Consider the following 21,054-nt stretch of genomic DNA (forward strand, 5'->3'; position numbering starts at 1 on the left):
CTGTAGGCTCTTTGAAGGCAGTAACTGTGTCTTATTTATCTTGTTCCTCCACTAGCACAATACCTGACTCGTGGCAGATGTTCAATTAGTAATTTGTTGAATGACCCTATTACCCTTCAGAGCCTCTGGACTTTCCAGCCTTATTCCTACAACCAACCAGTTGCAAACTTTGATCAGTAGCTTTAGGACTTGTAAATTACTTCCATTTATTTTTCAAAGCTCTCAGTTTAGTTAATTATCTCCTACCCAATTCATGTAATTGCCTCTTTAACACTTACCCCAGAACAGTACAAAATAGCTTCCCAAGCTGCTTCTCTTTCTCCTGTATCCAGCCTAAGTTTCCTAACCCTAGTGATGGTTAGGTTATCCCTAGTTTAAAAGCTGTCAGTAGGTTCTAATCACTTATAGAATTTCATAAAAATGTGGCAAGGTATGTATCATTCATTTATTTACTGAGTGCCAAGCATGTTGCTAGAGCTACAAAAATAAAAACTTCACGGTTCCTTTCTTTAAGGAATATGGCCTACAAGGGGAAGATCCTGTCATTAATGGATTCCACACACGTGTAATGTTTACCTCTCCACTAAACTGTTCACCTATCTTCCCTCCTTGACACCTTTTTCGTGGTGTTCTCGTCATGAGCCTCCCTTACTCTTTCACTGGCAACCATTCTGTTCTTCTCTAAACACACTTAGTTGCTGTTATAATATATCAACTATTATAGTAATTCTGATAAGAGAAAAGAACTGTGTTTTCTTATCAGTGCCTAATAGTGCTTTCCACATATTAGAATCCTCAGTAATTTGTGGAAAGAAAAAACAGTGATATAGAGAAGGCATGCAGGCACAATGATTAAAGCAAGTATGATCAGAATGGCTCAGAAGCAATTCTACCACTGGATGTGTTTATGATACAGAATGTACCCTCCAGTAATTCTAACATAGTTGGGTGCACAGAGAAATAGACATACCCGCCAATGCCTTTACTCACTTTTTGATCATCAGGAATTGGTTCCTGGGACTTTAGAAGTGAAGCTCTTTCTTCATCTACCCAATTTCCCCACTCTTCTGCTGGAGCATTCCAATCAGAGCTGGGATCAGCAGAAGACAGACCATCTAAAATTTAACAGTGCGAATTAGGTATCTATCATTTCTGCCAAAAACTAAAATGCAAAAACTAAAGTTCCTTATGTTGAACTAAGTTGTAACTATAAACTATTGTTCTTCCTTCTTTCTCCCAAGCATATTTTAAGAGCTAGAAGAGAACCCAGTAACATGATGGTAAAAACCTTTGTCAAACTTCTGCTAGGCACATCATATGGCTAATTAAATGGAATTTCTAAAAAATCCCAGAAAACTTAAGAATTACCTGTTTAATTCCACTCCCCCTAATTCCTTTGTTACCTATCTCCTAATTTTGCTCTCTTTTCACTGTTTAGGTCTAACTTGGTTTGGGACTTGGTCATTACAGTTTTGTAACTGATTTATTTTCTAGGGTACAGAAGTAACCAATCTTTAACAGCAGTGCCAAAATTATACTCCCACCTGTCCTTTTACATCATGTCTCCTGCCCTTTAGCAGCTTTTCAAGACTACATTCCTCTTAAAATTCACCAAGTCATGACAGAATAATGTCTTCTTTCCTCTTTTTTTAAAAAAAATAATTACTTTATTACTTTTAATGGCTACAACCTCTTCCTCCTTTAATACTTAATAACTTGTACCTTCTTACATTTTCCAGATCATTCAATGCTACTTTTATTATTTCAAAATAGGCCAAGTCACTTTCAGGGTTTCTATCGTCTATTCTTAAGAATAAATTTTTATTCTAGACTCCTAGATTCCTTTCTTTCACTCCAGAGAATTTTACTTCCTTGCTTATTCTAAAAAGGGAAAAACAATCTTTGGCTTTATCCTGGTTAAGTAGCTCTCAAAGTCAATTCTTGCCCCCTCCCTGGATTTCATAAACGCTTCCACATCTACTTCTGCAATGACTACTTATAGCCAGGTTTCATTCCCAGTGGTTTAAGATGATAGATATTAAGCTTTATTTCTAAATGGTTAACAAGTCATTCTATAATTGCTCCAATGAAAAATCCAATCTTTTCCCATTAATGTCAAATGCTACTTTTATTAACTAGTAAGTTTTTTCACATACACTTCAGTCTGTTTCTAGAATTTCTACCCTATTTCACTGATATATTCCTGGAATGGTGCCATATATAATTCTGTAATACCTGTTAGTAACTAGAATGACAAATCTGCCTGCATCCTTATTTTCTCTGCTATTCTTATTTTTTCATGTGAACTCCATTATTTTTGTTTAAAGGGGAGGTATTATGATACCACATGAAGGCTTTAAAACCAATGTTTTAGAAGAATATAATAATCTGGGAAAATGCTCAAAGTAAAAAAAAAAAAAGACAAAACTGTAAAACAGGATACCAAATTTATATGAAGAAGAGATTAAAGAAAATAATACATTAACAACAGATATATCTTGTCACTGGAATTACAGGGATTTCACCTTATTAAGCACTTACTATGTACTAGAACTTGAGCTGGGCAGGTACTAGAGATAGAAAAATGAGAACAATATACTTCCTCCCCACATGGAGTTCCTGGTCTTATCTATTTAGAGGTGAAGATAGGTAAGTACAAGAGACAATTAAGTACAGAGAGAAAGATTCTATCATGGGGGTGTGGAGAGGGAGAAGAGGGCTCAAACAGTAGAGGATGGAGACTGAAAACATAAGAATTTATAGTCTAGCAGAAGAAAAACACGGAACAGTTGATTACAAGTGTGAAGTATATTACAATAAAGGAAGATCCTTCTTAAATTTACTACCAGGAGCAGGTATCCGGAGGCATTATTACATAGTAGTAACATAGGGGTTAAGAGCATGGACCTTAGAATCAAACAGATTCACATCTGAATATTGGTCTGCCCCTACCACTTAACAACTATGTGATTTGGGTCAGATTTCATAATCTTAATGGGCTATATACTAACTTCATAGGAGTGCTGAGAAGATTATAGTAGATACATTTAAAGTAGTACACAGCAATGCAGTAAATGCTCAATAAATGGTAGGTGTAGTGTTTATGTATCACTGATGACATAACAATAGAAAGTCAGTTTCTAAGCTATCGGGCATAGACAACTAAAAATGTATTTCTTACAATCCTGATAAATCTCTCAATAAGATACACTGGTATGTCTTAATGTGGAAATCATTTTTATAAATATAGATGTCGAACCAATTGCTCATCTTACATTAAGCATTCATTAGCAACACCGTTAAGAGATTTGAATGTCACAGATTTTGCTTAAACCTCACAAATAAGAAATGCAGATCTGGAAAATTTCTCTTCATAAGCTAGTCTCTAAGGCCTCTTGTCAGAAAGGAAACTTTATTTTCTTTTAAAAGAAAAAAAGTCTAGACACGTGAGTGGGCAACATACTAACATATAAACAAACTATTTTCTTAATAAATACGGTGGTGGGAGGAGATAAGGGGTAAAAATCTCGTAAAGTATTTAGTAACATTATTTTTTTAAAGGCTTATATAACCAGAAAGTCTGGGGAATGAATGTAGCCTATGATTTAACTTCTTAAAGAACATTAACAGCAGCACAAATCTCTACTGGCTTTATAAAGCTTTCTGTTGATTGTTCCAAGTTTACTGGTTTTAGGTTAGTTTCTTTTTTGAATATTAACTGGAATAAATAAAACTACTTTATAAAACAACAGATAACCTAAACATAAAAGCTGTCACCAGAAGACTTCTCAACACATAATTCTTTTTTATTTTTTAATGTTAATTTATATTTGAGAGAGAGAGAGAGAGAGAGCATGAGCAGGGGAGGGGCAGAGAGAGCGAGTGGGAGACACAGAATCTTAAGCATGCTCCAGGCTCTGAGCTATCAGCACAGAGCACGACATGGGGCTCGAACTCACAAGCTGTGAGATCATGACCTGAGCTGACGCTGGACGCTCAACTGACTGAGCCACCCAGGCGCCCTCTCAACACATAATTCTTAAGAGTCATGAGCCCTAATATGCTAATAAAATTTCTTTCCCTTAAGGAAACGATGTAGTATGGTTTCATCCATTGTATAGTTTCTTCCATTTATAATAGAGTAACTTCTCATTTCTCAAAAGTCTCCCACAGTTTGCCAGTATCTTTTCAAAGGGCCATATTAGTGTCCTTTCAAAATGGTAAAGAATTTATCTATTTAATTTGTGTGAAAAATGTTTTAAGTTTAAGCATCTCATAACTAGTCTCTATTTTACCTCAGTAAAAAAACAGCTGTCAGCTGTTTCTGACCAGAACTTACTTTAGTACTGACTTTAATAAAACAACTATGCTAGAAAGACGTTTTCTAGTGTTCAGACAATACTAACTAGCCCCACTGCATAGACTAATTTTGCCCCAAGAAGAGTATCAGCAGCACCATAGCACTTACTATTTACTGAATATTCAGGCAGTGTTCTCAATGCTATATATGTACTTTATCATTTAATTCTCTCAACTGTGGGAGAAGAGCTACTCTTTACAGATGAGGAAACCGAAGCACAGAATGACTATGCACCTGCGTAAGAGCAAACCCAGGTAGTCTGTCCTTGAAGCTCATGCTCTTAACCCCTTTATATGCTGCAGCAAATTCATTCATACTCTGCTGTGAATTCATAATCTGACTTTTTACAGGGGTTATGATGATGGCTGTTCCTTTACGATCAATTACAAGATTATCAGTCTTTAAAAAAATGTTATCTTCTGTACTATAGCATCTTAACTTTATACTCGAGTGTTGCCTTCTTGTCAGATAATGAGGTCAATGCCTCAAACAAGAAGGTCAACATATTAATCACATCACATTGTTAAATGGAGAGCTAGTGTGTGTGTATACATACACATATACACACATATATACATACTTTGTGGATTAGTAATCTCAAATACTAAATCATGCATTTTATAAATTTAGAAGGAATACTTCAGTTCACTGAATACCAAAATCAGACACATTAAAGATAACAAAAAATAAAATTCAGAGAAAATGAGGTTGGTTAAACTCAAGTAACTCGGGACTTAAAAGACTGATGGGGCGCCTGGGTGGCTCAGTCGGTTCAGGGCCCGACTTTGGCTCACGTCATGATCTCGCGGTCCATGAGTTCGAGCCCCGCGTCAGGCTCTGTGCTGACAGCTCAGAGCCTGGAGCCTGTATCAGATTCTGTGTCTCCCTCTCTCTCTGACCCTCCCCTGTTCATGCTCTGTCTCTGTCTCAAAAATAAATAAACGTTAGCAAAAAAAAAGAAATTAAAAAAAAAAAAAAAAAAAGACTGCCAACAGCCTAACAAATGAGACAGTGTGGAAAGATGGACGGTGTTGATACTTTTTACTTTCAACAGAGTTCCGTGGATACACACTTTTTTTCAGTCTTTTATTTTAGCAGTCTATGGTGTTTTTCACATTACAAGAATTCTAAAACAGATAAAAGTGGAGTCATTCTGTCCAAGTAGGGAAGCCCAGAACCCGGAAGGCTCAGTTTTCCTCAGCTTCAGCCCAGAGCTGCCCAGATTCTTCACTACTATTCTCTTACAATCATTCCTATAAACACTCTTCACTTCTATTCTGTACATAGCTGAGCATTCTTCTCCATAATTTACAAAAAGCTTTCACATGCACTTATTACCACATTAAAACCTCACAACAATCTACAGAAGTAGTATGCCACATTATTTGTTCCATTTTACAGTTCAATTAATCTAGATTCCAAGGTAAGTCTGAGCCACAGGAAGTATTACATTTTAAAGTGAGGACCAGAACTAGGAAATACCTTCTAAACTAGTATGCCAACCCCACATCCCTAGTCTTTAGCCAGGAGCTCAAGACTTTTCACTGCCTAACCTACCTTTCCAAACTCACTTCCCTTGATCTGTAAGAACTGTGCTTCAGCTCATCTACAAAGACTAAGTAATCCAGGGGCTAATTTTTGTATTGTGTTGTAAGTTTTTTAATTAAAATAAAAAAAAATTTTTAATGTTTATTTATTCTTTATTCTTGAAAGAGAGACATAGTGTGAGTGGGAGAGAGGCAGAGAGAAACAGAATCGGAAGCAGGCTCCGGGCTCTGGAGCTGTCAGCACAGAGCCTGCCGTGGGCTCGAACTCCTGAACCGGGATCATGACCTGAGCTGAAGTTGGATGCTTAACTGACAGAGCCACCCAAGCGTCCCACTGTGTTGCAAATTTTACCTTAGAGATTACAACCACCCTAAGGCTGTACCATATGGTGGGTAAGAGCTTGAACTCTGGAGCCAGACTACCACCTCCTGCACTTAACTGTGTGACCTAGGTTAGATAACTTTTCTTTGCCTCAGTTTCTTCATCTGGAAAGTGTGGGGGAAAAAAAAGACCTACTTGGTAGAACTGTTATAAGCATTCAACAGAACATACAAAACTTACACGAGGGCCTGGCACATGGTCAAGGGTTTGCATTTCTTATCATCACTACTACTGAACACCTGCATGGAAAGCACTGCACTAAGTACTGAGGATGGAAGAGTAATTGAGAGTTCCCATTTCTATTGGGTTTGTTTCATTTCATTCCTTCAACTCAAAGAAACCATAATGTCAAAAAAAATTTTTTTTTCTCACACTGGCCACATGGTGGAAAAGTCCACAAAGTAACATAAAAGTGCTAAATAAACAGTAGAAAAGGATGTGCTGTAAAATTTTTGAGAAAGGAGTACATTCTGAGGTTTGAGGTGCTGGGGGGAAAAAAATCTCGGATTTTTTAAAAAGAAGGTGCTATAAGTTTTCTGAACATAAAAACGGTATTTTTTTCCCCTTCTTTTTTTTTTTTTTTTTTTAGAACTCTTGCCTTTAACCTTCCACCGGGAATCAGGCTAAGAAAACAGTTTTCTAATATAAAATTTGCATACCTCACAAACTAAAAGCCATTCCTGCATATTATATTCACTCTATTACGCTAAAACTAAGAAATAGAACATTCATTTAAAACAAAAAATAGAAAAAACAAAAACTATAAAGCAACTATAAGAAAGTCATGTTTAAATACTGCCTCAATTACAGAAAGTGAATTTAAATTCTACAGTTATTGAGTAATTAGCTTATAAGTAGTACACATTTGGTATTATATTACTATGACCTAAGGGGTGAAAATTAGGATTAAAATTAAAACCTAAAAGCATGAATTTAGGGTGCTAGGAAGAAAATTCTAAAAAACAAAAACAAAAGCAAAAGCATAATTTTTAAAAGGACATACTTAACCCAGACCATTCATCATCGATATAGGGTTGATTACGGCTAGCATCCCACTGATAATCAGAAGTGGTAGAATGAGAAACTGGCTCAGCAGTAGACCCTTAAATGAAAACGAATGCAATAAAATTAAAAATGGAATTTTCTAGTGATGTTTCATAACAATAGTTCTATACTTTGCACACGGAGACTAAATTATTTTTTACTTCCCCTAAAAGGAAAAATTCAGACATTAGAAAGAGTTAAGATAAGGAAAAGTAGAATTGAGGGTAATTTCAGATTAAGCATGATAATCACTTGATCTAATTCACGGATTAGAACTACATTTTGTCCCTAGTTTTTGTCTTTATGATACGTATTTTGTCTTTTATAATACGTATTTCAAACTGAGTATCTACAAATTTCAAAAAAATCCAAAAAAAGTTCTTTTATTTTTGTTCTCAATGAAAAATAATAAAGCACAAAAGAAATCCTGAATGTTTCAAGGGTACACCTATATCCTGAGAGCCCCAAAGGAGAGAACTAGAAAATGTCTGGGTTCGCTAGAACCTTATGCCTAAGGAAAAGTTAAAGACCTAGATGATTACCTAGAGAGGTGAGGCAGAGAGAATCAGAAGCAGGAGAGTTGTGCTGATGGTCGAGAGACCATGGTAAGTTCAGGTGTGTTTAAAGAGAAGCGTCTACCTTCGTCTGAATTTCTTCTGTTTTCATTTTTTTGGGAGGAAGGAGAAAATGGGGTCACAGAGTCCTTACAATCTGATGAAAGCTCTGATGGACTACTGCCCGGAACATAACACAAAATTTTGCATATAATTTTGGGGGCTCAGAAACTCATGGATGCCAGGTGAAAAGCCCTTGTTCTATAGCCATAAATTCATTATCAGGGATATCTATACCTCAGACTTTCTCAATCAGAATTTCCATATGTACTAGAAAGCTTGGGAGACTCTGATACTCCCTTAGGACTCAGAGCCACTGACAGAAAGAAATGTGTAAGAAAACCCGTTAGTATAAAAGACTTACATACAATCATGTCCTCTTGTGAAAGTCCTTCCTAACTTACACATTTCACTTGGTTATAGATTATCTTAGCAGCCTTCCTCTAACTTACCAGCCCGTAACTCTTAATATAATGGCTTGATATATAGTCAAAGTTACATACTTTTTAATATAAATTTTGACAAGTAGAATAGCCCTATAAATCCATATATAATTAGCATATTAACTGCTTACTAAAGTAAGCACTAAAGTAACACTATTGCTATTTTTTTAGCCGCCAATGCTGCTTTCTCTGAATATATGAAGAGAATAGCATCTGCATTGCACCAAGTCATCAAATGAAAGAGGCAATTAATTTGTATCTGTGGAACTGAAATGCAGTCTATGAGACCAGGGGTTGGTAAACTATGACCCATGGGCCAAAGGTAAACTCACTTTTTTGTGTGGCCCATGAGCCAAAACCAGTTTTTATATTTACAAATGGTTGGGAAAAAAAATCAAAATAATAATATTTCAAAATCAGACAGTCATCTGTTTATGCATCCTCTCCGGCTGCCTTCCTGCTACAATGTCGAATTAAGTAGTTCCACAGAGACAGTATGGCCCACAAAGCTTAAAATATTATTGTGCCCTTTATGGAAAAAAATCTACGAACAGCTATTCTAGTGACTCCAGACACCGTGGAGCTACATAATTAGTACACTGGGTCCATGAAGTCTGACGTGAACCAAATGTTACAAACTAAACACCTCCCATATTTATGTAGTATTTGTTAAGTACATACGACTTCTACATGATTAATAACAGGCATATTCACTTAAGTACTGCTGAATTGATAATAGTTTATTAGTAATACTGTATTTTCTACATCAATAGATACCCTAAGTAGAGTTCTTATGTGAGGTTCTACATAACCTGAAAGGCTCAGCTATAAACTCATGATGAACAAAATAGATAAAAGGGCAAACAGAAATAAAAGGCAAACTGCAAGTAGAAGCATGGCAGAAATATGCTAGTAACAGCAAAGTATCGTGACCCTAAAGGGAAGGAAGGCCTTCTATTTGCGTTCCTGTCCGTGTGCCAAGGCACTTTCAGTTATGTTAGGTCACAGAATCTTCCCATCTCCACTACAGAAAGGAACCACTTGCAGATAAAAATGTAGGTCTTTCTTTCTCCCCCTTTTGTTAAGGCCTCTGCTATTTTCTACATCTATTACTTATGTTGATAGCAGCACCTGACTCTGGGTTATTTTCCAAATAGCAAGAGCTAAAATGAATTTAAACAGAAATTTTTTTGTTAACTAAATGAAAGACTGTTTTCACATACCAGAAACAGCAGAGTTAAGTGTGAGAGATGCAAAAGAAGCAGAATTCTGTTCAGAGGTATTCATTCCCCTATCCACACTAGACCAAGCAGCTGTTAAAATAAAGAACGTCACTTGGAACCTTCAATTTGCAAAAGAGAAGTTGAAAGATATGTACAGATTTAAACTACGATAACAATCTTAAAGGTAACCTTAGTAATTAGGACCACAATATAGCAATAGCTACCATTTACTAAATGTCTATTATATTTGCCAAACTTCGTATCAACCACTTCTAATCCTTAGGGTAACCCTGCTAGGCAAAATTTCAGAGTAGTTAAGTGGCTTGCTGATAGCCAGAAAACAGCTGAGCCATAAATGAAACTTAAGCTGATTTCCAAAGCCTATGTATGCCTTTCTCCACTTTAGCCAGCTACCTTATTATTTAACTTTGGGTCAGGCACTGAACTTGGTACTTGACATTCATTATAGCCAATCCTCACAACTACTTAAATATGAGATTCATACAAGTTAAAGAACTAACCTAATTTCCATAAAAATCAGTATGTGGGAGAATGGGATTCACACCAAATAGGTCTGTCTGAACGAGTCCACACTCATTCCACTATACTGTACTATTTCCTTAACATTTTCAAGATATTTCTTACCTATAAATGAGTATTTTAAGGCACATACACTTCCTTGAGGCCAGTCACACCAGTCTCTTCTCAGTAACTCACTACAAACCCAATTTAATATAGTTCCCTCTCAATTTCAACAAAGGTCCCAATCCATCTAGGTGGGAACTCTAATCTGCTGCTTAATTTTATCTGTAGCAACATTAAGTACCATCAAATTTATGTCCTAATTATGAAAATGCTACATAGCTTTTATAAGTAAATTGCAAATATCTGGTAAGGCCAAAGTTTTTAACATTACTCAATAAAACTACCATCTTTTGCTAAATATGAAAGGATGCTTTACAGCATAGACATTTATGCTTTCTTCATTGTTGAAACGAGGCTGGGAATTTAGGGAATGACTTCTTCCAAACAAATTTTGATATTTCTACACAATTCCTGGACATCGTACAGGAGAAAGGAAGAATGAGCTTGAGAAAAATTATCAGTAAACGATCTAAAGTCTGTTTCTTGGGGACATTAGTCAACCGGAGTCTTTCTAGACTGATGGAAACTGATGGAAAAATAATATAGGAAGAAACAGGTCTTTTTTCCTACTTAAACACTAAAAACTCTAGTGTTTACTGCTCTCCCAAATATAAGAAATAAAACTAACAAAAGTATCTGCAACAAGCACAACAGAAAAGAGTGTATGTTTAATGCACAAGGAATTACAACTTGATAAAAAACAAGAAACAAAAAACAATAAGAGGCCATTAGACAAATGGGCAAAGAACACAGACAATTCATAAAAGAAATAGAAATGATCAAGAAAGTTGTAAAAAATATGCAACCTCATTAGTGATCTTAAAAAGTTAACCGAACAATTTATGTATTTTTTGTTTATCAAATTAGAAAATGTTTTTAAAAATAAGAATACCCAATCTTGGTCAGCACATAATAAATGGCACTCTTACCAACGCTGACAGTATAAACCAAAGCTACCCTCTTAGAAAATACTTTGATAATATGTCATAGAGCACTGTACACATACTCCCTTTAACCCAATAACATCACTCCCAAGAATCTATCCTAAAGAAATAACCCAAAAACAAATATATTCAATGCAATGTCATTTACATGGTTAAAAAAGGGAAAAACTTCTCTTGATAATATGGGAATAGAAAAATGATTTATATGCTATGCTTACATAATGTATTATAGGGACTTTAAATAAAAATGCTTACAAATAGGAAAATGTTTATATTACAATATTAAGTGTGTTTGTGGGGACATAAAAATGAATATCCAATTTGGGTTATGTAAAATATTGTACACAGGAAAAAAAAAAAAAAGATCATTAAAGAAATATAAAAAAACAGTGGTTGCCATTGTGCGGTGTGGTAACAGTGGGTTTTTCCTTTTCTTTTTGCAGTTTTCCATATAAAACATGGATTTCTTTTCCATAACACACACACACACACACATACACATTGGAATTACGCTGCTTTATATTTGATGACTTTCAACAAGAATAAGCTTCTCAACTACTAGTCTTTATCTTTAAAATCAAGGGGAAAAATTATAAATAGGCATTCTGCAGACTGTAAAATAGTATAAAAATGAATACTGTAAACTACTTCTATTTATCATTTTCATTTACACTCAATAGCAGAACTGTTGAAATTAATCAGAAAGTCTGCTCACACATCACACTTATCACTAAACATATATAATTACAGCCCTTAGCTACGCTGGCAATCAAATGTGATGAAAGCACATGAGAACACGAGGGAGAGAGCAAAAAATACATTTGCTATTAGTTACTTTTTAGTTCCCACTTTGCTCCATGTAAAAAGGATATGAGATGTGTTAATTATTACTATTGTTTCTGTATGGCTTTACGAATTTTTCTACTCATGGAATTTTTTTTTCCATTCCTGGAAAATTCAAAATGTACCAGAAATAAGCAATTTTAAATAAACTTAAAATGTTCTCACACTTCTTACCAATGCCAGAAAATATTGAACGGTCACTCCAACTCCTTCCCCAGTCTTTTCCATTTGCATTAGCATCTCCAGTGTCTTGACCCCAAGCAGATGGCTCATTTTTCCTCTTGCCTGCAGAAGCAGGTGAAACAGAGTTCCACTTCTCCTCACCTGCACTGATCTGTGAGGAGAGTTTTACAGACTTCTCATTCCAGCCTCCTCCATTTACAGTGAGGTTTTCGTTCATTCCTGAAGAAACTTAAAGAAAAGAAAAGAAGATTAAAAACTGATATGTGACTCCTTATTAAAACTGGGATATTATTAAATTTCTGTGATTGCTTGGTTTATATTTATCACTCATTTTCTCCCCTACTGTCTTCTAAATAGCTTGAGCTTCAAAGATAAAAATGAAGACTTTTAAAGGGGAAATGACCACCACGGATGACTTTTAGTTTAAAAACTAAGAGGAGGCTTGAACTTTATATATTAATAATGTTTTCAACAGCAGAATGACTTGCTCAAAGAAAGTATAAAAGAGCAAACGGGGAAACAACACATATTCTGGTATACTTGGTATACTCACCCACTAAACATATGAAGATTTCTCCTTAGTTATTATGTTCTTTCTTTAAATATTTACACACACACACACACACACACACACACACACACACACACACACACACAATGTATAAGGCAGTGATTCTAAAACCTGGCTGCACATTAAAATCAATTGAAAATTTTCTTAAAAGTAGACAACGGAGCCTCAACCCAGACTAATTAAAATCAGAATCTCGAGGGGTGCGTGCCTGGTTGGCTCAGGTCAGTGAAAAATGTGACTCTTAATCTTGAGGTTGTAAGTTTGAGCCCCACATTTGGCATAGATTACTTAAGAAAATAAAAAAAATCAGGGGCGCCTGGGTGACTCAGTCGGTTGGGCGTCCGACTTCGGCTCAGATCGTGATCTCCTGGTTTGTGGGTTTGAGCCCTGCGTCAGGCTCTGTGCTGACAGCTCAGAGCCTGGAGCCTGCTTCGGGTTCTGTGTCTCCCTCTCTCTCTGCCCCTCCCTCACTCATGCTCTCACTCTCTCTCTCTCAATAATATAGTAAACATTAAAAAAAAATTTTTTTTAAAAAGAAAAAAAATCAAATCAAATCAGAAGCTCTATGGGTGAAGCCCAGGCATCAGTATGTATGTGTGTATATATGTACGCACGCACATGTTGTGCGTGTTTTTCTAAGCTTCCTAAATGACTGTAACGTGTAGCCAGGATTGAGAATCATGGGAATGAAGGAAGCTGACAGAGTTAAAACAAGCCTGAAATAAGGTGCTTTTTCATTTCTGAATTTATAGTATACTACAACACTTTTAGTTTTTAGGTAAGATATACTACTCTACTTAATTCAATCTTTATCATAAACGAGTACATAAAATATATTTTCTAATTGTGGAGCACTGGGTAACTTCAGACTGTAGTCCATTTATTGTAAAATATTTAATATTGTTAAAGAAGCAGTTTAAACGATGATAGGTATTAAGGTTTTTTCCTTAATAAACAGGGGTAAAGTCTTTTATCCCATATATTAAAACCAAGTCCTCCCCCCCCCCACTCAAAATCCTTCTTTTCTCTATTGACTTACACAATGCAAACAAGAATAAAAACTGCATATAAGCTATTACTAAAAGATTGCTTTTACATATGGGGGAGAGGGAGAAACAACTAGAACATACCAAAGCCTGTTAGAAGTGGGAATGATTTTTCTTTTTATCCATTTTCCAAAATGTCTGGATTGTGATTATATTACTTTAGTAATTAAAAATCATTTCTAAGCCTTTTTTTTCCTTCTGTATCATTCATGTGAGGAAAGAGACATGTATATAAGTTTCTATTTTGATGGGCCTTCAATTTAAGTTACATGTAATTTCTCTCACCCTGAAGTGTAGAATCTCCTTTTCCAGACTTAAAGTTGCTAACTTGAACATTTAGATGAGAATCACCTGGTTGAAATAGAAATAAAATTTATTTAATACTAAACAGGCCACTATGCACATTAAATTAGGAGTTAACACACAATTTAATTTTCACTTATTTTTAATAAATTGCTTCAAGTACTAAATTCTTACACTGGAAAAGAGTCAGTTTTACCCACAACATACATGACATGTCCTTAGGGAACTGAGTTCTTTAGTTAACATATTCTTAGTCAACTAAAATGGCAATATAGGACCTGGAAAATTGCTCAAATATATGGAAAGTCTGCTGTTCAATAATGGTTATCAAGATTCTTTTCAGCAGAACTGGAGAACTGGGCTCTGTAATTGGATTCAACTTTGCCACCTCTCAACAATACCAGCTGCCTTTTCAATAATCCTGGAAGCAAACACATCCAACTTAAAAACACTGCCAGTATTTGGGACCAGGACTTAGGAAATATGGCAAGAGGGGCAAATACATGTTACAACAAAGATACTATTTCTCAGACACTAAAAAGCAGAATGATCACAATGTATTAAAAAACTAGCATGACACAGGATTGTGCAGCAAGAAAGGCATGCACAAGACAGCGAAAAGGGGTCACCAACAGAAGTGCTAAAGCATGGCTAATATGGGATAGTGAAAATGCATAAATAGACATTGTTGCTACACCAAAGCGATAAATTCCAGCAGGTCATCAAGCAAAAAAGTAAAAGGCTGAGAAAGTGGTCTAGGGACAAATGTGGGGTAGGGAGGCAATTAATAAAAAGGTGAAGGAAGAAAAGTCAACGCCCAAGTTGAACAGTATCACTCTGCAGACTGATGTTTCCAGGGTAAAATGATGGCAATGTAAAGAGCTACTAAGAAGCCATCAATATTGGATAGTCTGAGCATTTGAAATACTTGGGAAGACCATTAGCTCCACAACCTCTGAAGTTCCAGTCCAGCTTTATCAAACACCAAAGCATTCTCAAAAAGTTGGGGTGATAAGAAGTCCAAGACAGAGCCTGCACTATCCAGAACATGCTAGTTTCATCTTGGAATGCAAGCATCCAACATGCAGAATGGTGACAAACAATTCCACTTAAATGTCTTGTCCACTATAAAAATGGAGATGTAAGAGAGCTGGGGCAAAGCATTGCACACAAGGAAAAAGGCAACATCATTTTCTCATGTGACTCAAGGCAGAAAGGCAATTTTAATTTAAAAAGCCATTCATTAGGCGGTATGTAATGAGTAACACTGCTGGTTATCAGGTAAACCGATACATGGTCCACAATGCTCTCACGAAGAAGGGTATATCAGCACAATGATGTAAGCTGTTCAAAATAGTCAAATTTTTGACGTAATGATATTTTGTACATCTGATTAAAAGGAGCTGGATTTGATGTATGACTCTTATGTTCCACTAATATACCTTTATTCTTCTTGGAACCAACAGGAAATGATGCGGTTGTAAGTTGCTCGGTGGTAACTGTGATGGTATTTTCTATCCCAGGGATAGTTGAATCCAATGAACCAGAATCAGTCTGCACCTTATCACGTTTACGCTGCTGTCGTTTCTCTCTGTGACTAATTTTAGTTTCCCAGGCTCCTGACATAGCCCCAGAGAAAAAAGTGTTATTCAGTAAAGGGGAAGAAAAAAGTTGCAGGTTTTTTTTTTGGGGGGGGGTGGGGGGGGTGAGGCACACAAAATATCATGATAGTAAACTAAAAACCAAGTGTACTGATGATATTAACTTATCCTAAGAATTTACTCTAATCTCAGTATGTTGTTTCAGGCAGCTAACTGCCATTATTATTTATTCTGCTAATTTTTATCAACTCTGTCCTCTGTGATTTATAAAAAAATGATAAATATATGTTATCTTATATATATTTTTTATCCTGCCAGACAGAATGGATAGGAGAGTATTATAAATAAGTACTAATAAATGGATTTATTTGTTGATGACAATAAAGGGCTTACTCAAGAATTTTGTACACAACCTTTTAGGGATAGTGTATTTAAGAATAGGGAAAAAATTAAAACCATAGTTCTAAGAAACAAAGACAAAACAATCGCTCAACATATTGAGCTAGACCCTCAATTTGAAGATGGTTCCCTTCAGGAAACGCACTTAAATAAAAAAAAAAAGTGTTTTGTAACAATGTCACAAATCTGTACATTAAAATCTGTAGTTACTAAAAAGAAAAGCTAGATACAAGATTAAGCAACACAAATGCAGCTTTTATATAATCCACCTTGGTAAAAAAGGATTAAAAATGTTTCTATAGTCCTTTCACTTGCTCAAGTACCTTCATCAACTTCCTTTCCATCATGGCGTGAACTGTTTTGCACTGCTTTAGCATCTGACTTTGATTTCTTCTTATTTTTCTTTGACTGAAAGCAAAATAGAATGTTACTTAATATTTCATTGTTTTTGAAAAGGTAGGAGTCAGTAAAATACATAATGAAATGTATGATGCTGACAACCAAAAAAATTTAATGTTTGATAAAAGAAATTAACATTAAATGGCAATAATAATAGGAGGGTACAATTTATTGAGTGGTTACTACATGCTAAGTACTTTGCACTGATTTTCTTCTTTATTCCCTAAAAAAACTCATTAGGGAAGGTATTATTCCCATTTTAGAGATGAGGAAACGCAGACTTAGAGATGTTAAATATGAAATTGGCTATCTAGGGTCACATTAAGTTAGTAAGTGGTAGAGTCAAATTAGGAAACAGGTCTATCTGGCTTCAAAGTCTGTGCCCTTAAAAACATGCTATCCTAACTTCCATCACAAATAAGGCAGTGTAATATGGTGTTTTCAGAGCAATAAAATTAAAAAAATATTGCTAGCGTTGAGAAAGAAAATGATGCACTGATTAGTGGCTTTTGGATTTTATAAAGCAGATTGCTGGAATACCCTGCTGTATAACAAATTAGAGAGTCAACCAGACAAAGCAGTTAATATTTTGTCAGTTTCAAAGCAATGCGAAAATACCTAGGATTTGCATATGGTAGGTATTTAGTAATTCATTAAAAAAAAAAATACCTACACACATACAAGATGTGGGTTATTTTGAAACAGCCTTCCAATTCCATTCTGTTAATATTATTTTCTCCTCTCAGAAGCTGCTCATTAAAACTTGGTAAAGCCACGATTTCTATATTTAGATTAGTGCTTCCAAGAAAGTACTAATATTCATCAAATATTGATTTTACTGATAATCTATATTCACTCTTTTAAGTGAGATTGGCTATGTATATCTTATTATCTTCAAGTTAAGTTTACCACCAGAAAAAAGATTATATCTTGATACTAAGTTTTTTTTCTTTATGGGTAAAGCAGTAAATGATAGTTTGAGTAAGCAATAAATGACAGCTCTTAAGAGTGATTAAAAATTCTTTGACAACAAGAGTATATAAGCAACTATTCACAACAAATTTTTTATGTTCCCTGTAGTTGATCTGTACTTGTTTTTTTCCATGTTCTCATTAACATGTATCATGTTTCATGTACTGCTTTATGACATCTACCAAACCAGGTCATATCTACTTCACAAAAATTGAGGTATCATCTACATACCATAATATTTATCCTCTTTAAAGTGTACAGTTCGGTGGATTTTAGTAGATTCAAGGTCGTACAACTGTCACCATTTTCTAATTCCAGAACACTCTCATCATCCCAAAGAAGAAACGTGGTACCAATGACCAGTCAGTGTCCCTACCACCTTTTTCCCACTAGCATCTACTACCAATCTACTTTCTATCGACTGTCTGTCTCTCACACCCACTCAAGATAACACATTGAGCATTTTTCAGTTATAGCCTAAAGTAGAGGTCAGCTAACTTTTTCTATAAGGTATCAAGTAATAACTATTTTAGGCTTTCCAGGGCACATATAGTTCTATACATAGTGATCTTACAACCCTGCTGCTGTAGCATGAAAGTAGCCATATACAATATGTAACTGAATGGCTGTGACTGTGTTTCCACACAATTTTATTTACCAAAATAGGCCTCTGGCTGATCTGGGGGACCAGAGTTTGCCCATCCCTGGTCTACAGCAGCACTGTACAATAGAATATAATACAAGCCATGTTTGTAATTTAAAGTTTTCTAGCATACAGATGTCAAAAAGATGAAAGAAAGAGGTCACATTAATTTTAATATATGTTAACTCAACATACCCCAAATACATTTCAAAAGGTAATGAATATAAAAAGTTATTAATAGTATGAGAAGGAACGCTAAGTAGCCATTAAGTAGCTACCACATTGGACCGTACAGACCTACAGGAACTAACTAAAGTTAAGTACCTCCATTTTACAGATAAGAAAACTGAGGCCATAAGAGATTATATAAATTGCTTAAGACAATAGGGTTATTAAGTGGTAAATCCAGAACTAAAATTCAGTTCTGACTCTAGATCCTGCCCTCACAAATACTCTGCTATCCTGTCACTCTACACTGAACTCTAAATACAAATTTAATCATGTATTACTTATGTGATTTTGGGCTAAGTGCCTCTAAATCCCTTTCCCCAACTGCCATTTGGGACAAAAATTCCTAACCTCATATGAGGTTCCTTTTTTTTTTTTTAATGTTTATTTATTTATTTTTGAAGGAGAGAGAGACAGAGCATGAGCACGTGAGGGGCAGAGAGAGAAGGAGACACAGAATCTGAAGCAGGCTCCAGGCTCTGAGATGTCAGCACAGAGCCCGATGCGGGGCGCAAACCCACCCACGTGCAGTAAGATCGTGACCTGAGCCAAAGTCAGCCGCCCAAACGAGAGCCACCCAGGTGCCCCCACATAAGGTTCTTTTAAAGATTAAAGAAGATGTGAAAGCAGACTAACTACAAAATAGTATACATAAGCATATATAAGACTTTAAAGGAGAGAAAGTATGAAAAAAGGAGAGAAGTTATATTCACACTGAAATATACTGTGATTCGTCACTAAAATGAAATCTGCAGAAAAATAAGACAGACTACCTTGATTTAGGCTTAGGTCTTGTTTGATTTTAGTTAAGTAACTAACCAAAGAATAATGCTTACCCAGACAAGACTTAGTAACGTATTTATAAAAAGCTTTAACACAAATATGCATTCATGCTACTATTTGCCTTAGCCGTCCTACTGACGTAAACATCTTACTTGTGGGCAGCTCCACTACAGTGAACACTTTTGAAGGAAAATGCAAATACAAAGTGCCAGCTCCTCTGTTACCACGTTCTTCCCTCCTATTCTTTGTCAGCCTCTACCATGGAGCTAGTTAACCTCTCCTAACGGCTGTCATGCAATCAAGATTTATTAAATCCCTACGATATGCTAGACATACACTCCCAAGATTGTTTCTTTGTAAATTTTATACACACCCTCCTGACAGTGTATATACATTTGTAAAACAACTATTTTTTAGTGACAGCAATATGACTGAACATGCTTCATTATTTTTGAATAAGCTTCTAAATTCATGTATTTTGATACTTTAATACTTTTAATAACTATCATACTTGACAAAAGTATAGAGATTCACTTAAACGAAGGCCATGCTTGTCAAAACATGACACTAATTTTTCAACCTCATCCTCTAAGTATGCAAAGGTTTTTGTGGAAATCTAACTAGTAAAAGTTAATCTTCCTCAACACCAGCGGCTCCTGCAATCGAATCTGATGGTTTTTTACTTTGGTATTTTTAACAAATGGATCCACTAAAAAGACTTAAAAAAAGTTTGTTTTTGTTTTAACTGGTTATATCACTATCACTTATATAGATCTTCCTAATTAACCCAGTCAGGTTTCAAAATAATTCTATGAGGCAGATGTTATTACTTCCACTTTACAGATGAGAAAAGAAGGCACAGAATGATTAACTAACCAACCCCAAGATCACCTAATTATTAAGTGTCAGAGCTGGGATTTGATAAGCATGCTCCAAAATCTGGGCTGCTATGCTTCTGTTAGGAAACTGCTCCCAAGCTGTTAAATTGTGCAGATATGAGAATTTTCACAAGTAACAGACAAATTATTTTATTTTAGAAACAGAGAGAGCATGAGCGAGGGAGAGGGGCACAGAGAGAGGGAGAGTCTCAAGCAGGCTGCAGGCTCCAGGCTCAGTGTGGAGCTCAACGTGGGGCTTCATCCCACAACCCTGGGATCTAACCTAAAGGTTGGAAATGGATGCTATGATACTTTTAGTCCGCAGGTAAGTGGCTAGTGTGTAAGATTTCCCCCTAACTCATGGCAGTAACTATTCTGTTTTCTGAGACTTTTGTTCTATTTCCATTGGGTCAAAAATTTTCTTTTTTGTGATGGTGACAGTGATTTTAAAAATGTACATACCTGACAAAATTAAAAGCGGTCAGTGAAGTTCATCATTTTGAAAACTAAGCAATTGCCGCTTGAAAAGTCTGAAAACTACTGCTTTAAGATCAATTTCATCCACCTTTTGCCTAAACAAATATGGTAAGTCCCTATTTTATACTGCTCCACATTCAGCACTATTTATTTTTCTCACTTGTCTCAAACATATAGATGAACAAGGCATAAATGGCAAAGGATGGATGATCCAAAGAACATATTATTTACATTTCTCTGAACTATCTATACCAACAGTTCTTAATCTTGGTAACTTGGTGACACGATGTAAGGATGAGATTAATTACAAAAAGTGTCACAAACCTTTTTAAAAGTAGGGAGAGTTCCAGCAGATTTTCCTGCTTTTCGGGGTGGTGGTGGTGGTGGTGGTATAATTTAAACTACAGCCAAGATTTTTCCACCCACTACTAGTCTGATACATTTCCCTGAATGCAAGGAAGGAGTAGGATTGTAGATGAAGGGAAGTACCCACAACCTGTACTTTACCTTTCTCCTTACCCTGGTT

At 35.6% G+C, this 21,054-nt stretch overlaps 1 protein-coding gene across 5 annotated transcripts in view; it reads right to left on the reverse strand.

Moving 5' to 3' along the window:
• MTDH (metadherin) overlaps window positions 1–21,054 on the reverse strand; it is a 56,713-nt gene that overhangs the window by 15,193 nt on the left and 20,466 nt on the right. The window contains exons 3-9 of one of the 5 annotated variants that reach the window (XM_049633054.1): window positions 16,472–16,556; window positions 15,591–15,767; window positions 14,131–14,196; window positions 12,370–12,456; window positions 9,614–9,703; window positions 7,293–7,391; window positions 991–1,115 (exon numbers count right to left, since the gene is read on the reverse strand). In XM_049633054.1, coding sequence (XP_049489011.1) covers window positions 991–1,115; window positions 7,293–7,391; window positions 9,614–9,703; window positions 12,370–12,456; window positions 14,131–14,196; window positions 15,591–15,767; window positions 16,472–16,556 — 729 coding nt within the window. Of the gene's footprint in view, window positions 1–990; window positions 1,116–7,292; window positions 7,392–9,613; window positions 9,704–12,219; window positions 12,457–14,130; window positions 14,197–15,590; window positions 15,768–16,471; window positions 16,557–21,054 lie in introns of all 5 variants that reach the window. The other 4 variants (XM_049633051.1, XM_049633056.1, XM_049633053.1 and 1 more) reach the window with 4 other exon arrangements.

The sequence above is a fragment of the Panthera uncia genome, chromosome F2 (assembly GCF_023721935.1).
Source record: "Panthera uncia isolate 11264 chromosome F2, Puncia_PCG_1.0, whole genome shotgun sequence".
Lineage (NCBI taxonomy): Eukaryota > Metazoa > Chordata > Mammalia > Carnivora > Felidae > Panthera > Panthera uncia.